This window comes from Hibiscus syriacus, unplaced genomic scaffold, assembly GCF_006381635.1.
Source record: "Hibiscus syriacus cultivar Baekdansim isolate YM2019G1 unplaced genomic scaffold, ASM638163v2 tig00110429_pilon, whole genome shotgun sequence".
Lineage (NCBI taxonomy): Eukaryota > Viridiplantae > Streptophyta > Magnoliopsida > Malvales > Malvaceae > Hibiscus > Hibiscus syriacus.
The window spans coordinates 5,159,912-5,166,262 of NW_024062733.1; the positions used below are offsets into that span (position 1 = coordinate 5,159,912).

General features: G+C 34.9%; 1 protein-coding gene across 1 annotated transcript; it reads left to right on the forward strand.

Moving 5' to 3' along the window:
• The first annotated feature begins 603 nt into the window (after positions 1–603).
• On the forward strand, positions 604–3,146 carry LOC120124821 (probable WRKY transcription factor 53). Its single transcript, XM_039143396.1, has 3 exons — positions 604–946; positions 2,423–2,551; positions 2,633–3,146. Exons 1-3 carry the CDS (start codon positions 621–623, stop codon positions 3,141–3,143), a joined length of 966 nt encoding a protein of 321 aa, XP_038999327.1. The 5' UTR covers positions 604–620; the 3' UTR covers positions 3,144–3,146.
• The last annotated feature ends 3,205 nt before the right edge of the window (positions 3,147–6,351 follow it).

The window sequence follows — 6,351 nt, forward strand, 5'->3', positions numbered from 1 at the left end:
ATTTGTTATCATACTGATCTTCCCTGATTTGGACCTCGGACTCTGATTTGCAATTCGTCGATAGTCTTTCAGTAGCTTCATCTCCTTTTGTGGTTCATTTACCGATGCAGTCAAATTTGTTCGTATGTTTATTTTGTTCGAGCTTTTTAATTAGGTTTTTTAACTTTTTAATTTTTGGGCTTTGTGTGATCTAGGTGATTAGTTTTTGTGTCAATGTTTATAGGAAAATATCCTAATTATATGTTAGTTTACGGTTATGCTTATAAATCTTCATTATAATTCTAGATATTTTTTATTTTTAATAAAAATAGGAAAAAACTTGTATTTTGATGGTTGAGATTTATGGTGGAGGTGAAAGGGTACAGTCGGACTTGTTTTATTTGAACCAAATTTTCTGACCAAAGACCGGTCGTAATGAGGAAAATTCACACTTATTTTTTTCTCGGTCCATCTTTGATTCATCATTCGAATCTGTCTATTCCCCTCATACCCCAAACCCCATATTATATTTATAGAAAGGCTTTCCATGCACAAAACAACTCACCAAACCCTTACATCATAATTGTGTTGAGTGAAGTGATTGATAGCTTTGAGAAAGAGTTATTTTGACTGTGTCCTGAATGGAGAAGATGGGAGAATGGAAGCAAATGAGTCTGATAAATGAGCTAACCCAAGGAAGGGAACTAGCTAGGCAACTCCAAGACTATCTCAACGCGCCTTCTTCTTCTTCTTCTTCTTCTCACGAAACTCGTGAATTAATAGTATTAAGGATCCAAGCCTCGTACGAGAAGGCACTTTCGATGCTGAACTGCAATACATCTTTGTTAACTGATCAGCCACAGTCGTCGGAACTAGTTATCGGATTATCGGAGTCACCGCTTTCTCATAGTGTAAGTCCCCGGAGTGAGGACTCCGACCATGATTTCATGGATCAGGACAAGAAAAGGTACACACAACTCAACTCTTTAACCAAGCTTAATTTGTCCTTGTTATACCTCTGGAGTTGTTATTTGGAGATGCACTCTAACAATATCTCGGTCTAGAATCTATTTAGTCTACTAACCTACTACTACAATAATAAAATTATCATACCCCTTCAAAATTTAAAATTATCATATATTTTAGATTTGATTTATATATATTCGGATGAAATTTTGTTTTCGCCCCCTAAATTTTTTTTATAAGTTCAAGTTTACCCATAACATAAAATCTTATATTCGTCCCTGCATAATACAACATTATAAGTTCAAGTTTTCGTCCGGCCATGCTACTGAAGAACCGGACGACGTCGTAATTATTTAAAAAATTAAATAAAAATACCAAAAATATTTAATAAAAAATAAATTTTTATATCACAAGTCATATTCAAAGCAAGTCATAACATATATATAAGTTAAAAATCATAAAATCAAGTGAAATAAAATGATTCAAATTAACTACAACATAATATTTAAGGTAAAACATATTAAATAATAAATATAATTATATAAATATAATTAAAAAATAAATTTGAGGCTAAAAAATCATAACAAAATGATATTGTTTGATTTAATTTTTTTAAAACAATCCCACGAAACATAGAAGAGCATCCCATAACTTCTATAAATAATAGAAGTAATTTGACATTCAAAATAATAGAGCATTTTGGTGAGCATTGAGTGAACTATTCTTTCACTTCAATCAAGCTTCTAAATTGTTTTTGAGTTCAAGCCTTTTCGAGTTCAAGTTTCAATATTATATTTCGAGTTTAAGTTGAACTTAATAATTTTTAGCTCGTGAGTTTGAGTCGAGTTGAGCTTACTTTTAAAGTTTTCAAGTTCGAGTCGAGCTCAACAATACTCGAGTTCGACTTAACTCGTTTAACAAACGACGTCGTTTGGTTTAATTTTTTTAAAAAATAAATAAAATTGGCGGTTTTTTCCCGATTTTTTCCGGTTTTCAGCCGGTCCGATTCGAACGGTTCAGTGGTTCCGACCGGTTCACTAGTAACGGTTCAACCGATGTAGATTGAACCGGACTAGATAACGGTTTCCGATTGAACCGGTTGAACTGGCCGATCCAATCCTATTTTCAAAACACCGCTAAAACCATTATAAATACTCCCGTTTATGACTAAGAAAGGGATCACACACACTATCACTCAGTTCTTGTACCTACATTGTTGATCTCGCTTTACCTTTACTCCTCTCCTCACATAGATCATTATAAGCTAACGGTGGTTATTTCATCGATCGTGACTCTCCTTTTGAATTAAAATTAAACAGAATGAAACCGTTGATGAAAAATTTTGCTCTCATCAACAATTGGTACAACAAACATAAATGGTTCCATCATAAAAGAATCATCGCGATAACAAAATTGTTCCCATCAATAATCCTAGTTATTTCATGCAATTATGGATTAACCATGTTTTATGATGCAGAAAAACTTTGCCGAGATGGGCGCAGAAAGTCCGAGTGGCACCCGGTGCAGCCCTGGAGGGACCTCTTGATGATGGCTTCAGTTGGAGGAAATATGGACAAAAGGACATTCTGGGAGCAAAATATCCAAGGTTTGCAGATCCTCCCAACCTCAATATAGCCACCATTAATTAACCATAACATCTCATTACAGTTAATATCTTTGATTACAGAGGCTACTACATGTGCACACATCGAAATGTACAAGGTTGTTTGGCAAGAAAACAAGTACAAAGATCAGATGAAGACCCAACAATCTTTGAGATCACTTATCGAGGAACACACACTTGCAATCTAGCATCCCAGGTCAAGCTTCCCTTAGGAATCTCAGAAAATCAAGAACGAGGAACTAGCAACCAACAAAGGTTGTCTTCATCAATGGCGGCTCCCAATATAAAGGTTGAAGACAATCTTGTCTTTTCACCTCCTGTGATGGGTAACAGTAACTTTGCTGAAAATGTTTCATCTTCTTTTATATCTCCTGCTGCAACATCCGTGATGAGCGCTGATCGTTTGTTGGACAACGTTGATATTCCAAATTCTGAGCCTCAGCAGCTCACCGGCGTTTACCTAGCTGCCGCTTCATCAACGGATTCTCTCACTGTTGGCTTAGACTTCCCATTTGGTAGTGACGATCAATTCCACCCGAACTTCACATTTGACAACAATGGTTATTTTTCCTGATCAAACCAAAATAACCATAATTTTCTGATTTCACTCCTCAAATAATTTTAACTCAACTCTTTAAGAAAAAAGAATGGGATTGATATTCCTGTCTGATTGATGATGCCTTATTGCAAATGTAGACTGTATTTTTTATTCGACCATGTGTAACTTTTTCTCCGGTTTGTAAGGATGATTCCATCGAAGGTTCCAATTTATGGGTTAGATTTTAAATTGGTCATTAAACTTTACAACATTTCAATTCAATCAGCCTAGTAGTCAATTTTTGGTGTTAAATTAAGGGTAAACTACACAAATAGTCAATATGTTTGAGTAAGTTTTCGTTTTCCTCAATGGAGTTTCAAAAGTAATAACTTGGTTACTAATGTTAACATTAATTTGTAACAAAATGATCACTCATAAATTATTGCTAAAACATCAAATAGGTAATTGAATAATGATTTTATTTTTAATTTTATACCCATTTTAGAGATTTTGATAGTCGTCTGTGAAGACCATAAATTACGTTTGGCTCAAACCTGGGTTCCTTGCCGCATCGCAGTGTTCTGTATAAGCTTCGATGGTAGCTGCATGGAACAAGTCCGTATGTCAACAACTGATTTGGTATTCTATATTGTAGATGCTCACACTGTCACGCATGGGTCTTCGGGAGGTTTGTCTTGAGAATCACCTACGGCTACAAAAGGGCCAGGGAGTAGCCGATCGGGCATTTTTATCCCACAACTCGTGCTTTTGTGCCGACATCACCCAATTTTTCAAAATTGAGTTTCCGTTCCCCTTAGTATGGTCGGATGTTTGGATTAGGTGGCTGTTTTGCATTTGATCTGTTTACGGAGTAATGTCGATTGACAACAATGACCAACATACTCGTTCGGAAGGTGGAAAATACGGCGGTTTGGGTTTCAAGTGCCGATAATAGGACGGTTACTGCGGCGCAATACTCAGGCTTTCTTAATCTTATGAATATTGATTATACCACGGATCAAGTTGCTTAGTATTTTATTTTTTACTACTGAGAGCTTCAGTGGAGATCCGGAGGATGTGGGTATCATCTTTGCTTCCGAATAATTTCAGATCAATTCATTGATTAATGATTACTCCATAACCTATTGAATAAAAAAACATAGCATCTTTTAGTGATTACTCCTTAATTTTCAAGTTAAATGAAGTAAATCCTTAGACCAGGTTTGAGCCAAAGGTAATTTATGTTCTCTACATACGATTGGTAAAATCTCTAAAATAGGGATTAAATTAGAAATAAAACCATTAATTAAAGACCTATTTTATGTTTTAGCAATAATCTGGGGATAAAACTAAATATTAATCTTTTTGATAATATTTTCACGTCATTAATTTAACGAGACGGCGGTGGAGTGGTCATTTTGTTATAAATCAATAATATTAATGACCAATTTGTTACTTTTTAAACTTCAATGGGAAAAACAAAAATTTGTTCAAACATTAATGACCATCTGTGTAGTTTGCCCTTGAATTAAAAATATTTTAATCAAATAAATATAAATAAATAATTTCTAATCAACTATAAATATGAAAAAGAACTTCAATTATTTTACTTTTATAAAAAATAATGAAAAAATATAAAAAATAATGAAAATATATAAAAAAAATAAATTTATCCCAAAATTTACAAACTGGTTTAAAATTTAACATAAATCTAAAGTATTCTAATGAAATTAAGCCTTCAAATTTAATATTATTTGACAGGCGTAACCGTTCTTTTTAATCTATTCTTTAAATCACTACTTGTTCTTTTTATTTTTTATCTTTAGTTAGTAGGTGATGATATTTTTTTGGTTGAAACAGGTAAAAATGGGCCGCCTAGCTGCCTGTTCTATCAGCAATTAACAACTCCTCAGCTTCCTTAGGGTAATTTTGCTGAAAAATTGTGTCCTCTTGATACTTCCATATCTATTTGGCGACGAAATCCGCGACGCGGTTGGCCTCTCTAGGTATGTGCTTCAGATCAACCACCCAATTTCTCTTTAAAAGTTTCTCAATGTGTTACAGCATAGTAAGTTTTCTGTGTTCAACTGATCTGTTCTTGATAAGGTTGACAACTTCTTTGTTATCAGATTCTAAAATTATGTTCATTTCTCCCCTCATCCAAACAATTTTTAATCCGTCATGTATGCCCCACATTTATGCTTCCAAGATAGAACAAATCCCTATTTTTCTACCAAAACCCCAATGCCAGTTTCCATTATGATCTCTTGCAACTACCCTACACATAACTTCTCCAGTGTTCTGTCGCTTGGTTCCATCTGTGTTTATCTTACAGTAACTTATATCTGGTTTCTGCCACTTGCACCGGAGGTTATTTCTGGTTTGGGTGCTTCCAGACTTGGTAATTTCCGAGTTCTGTATATCTTGGGTAAGTCTTATAGCTTGTTGAATAATTGATTCCCTTTCAATCATTTATGGGTCAAAGATCGTCTGATTTCTTCTCTTCCAAATGTACCAGATTACTGAGCTGAAGAAGGTAGGCCAAATCTCAACTCTTGGCAAAGGGGATTGGGTTGCTTCAAGGTTCTCAATGATCCACTCCTTAATATTGTTACTCATAAATTTATCCATATTCTGGGGATCAATCAGTTATGCCTATATTGACAAGGTTTTAGGACAAAATCTCAGCATATGGTTAATGTCTTCTGTCTCGTAATTGCACATAGGGCAGCTTTGATCCATCGTCATATCCCTGCTCGCTCTTTCCGAGTTGGTCAGTATTCTATCTCTTCCAATGAGCCATAGAAAAGTTTTGATCCTGGGAATGTTGTTATGTTTGGCAATGATGCGCCAAATCTTCTCTTCCATAGAATTATTGATATTTGTTATCCACTTGTATGCGGATTTGATTGAGAATACTGTTTTCTCCGAGGGGATCCAACCCGGGAAGTCTGCAAGGCTTTCTTCCACATGAGGTGGTGTGGTTTTCAACTTATTAATGATTTGAGGCGGGAGAAGCATTGTAAGCTTATTAATCATCTCCTTGACTTTAGACTTGTCATTCTCCATTTCCATTGGTTGATTGTAAAATCTAGATAAAGGACGTTTATTATCTAACCATATGTCATGCCAGAATTCAACATGATTTCCGTTTCCAATATTCCAGCATATGTTCTTTTTAAACTTTGGCCATAAGAAGCATATGTGATTCCCATAAAGGTGATCCTCCCCTTTTTACTAGCTC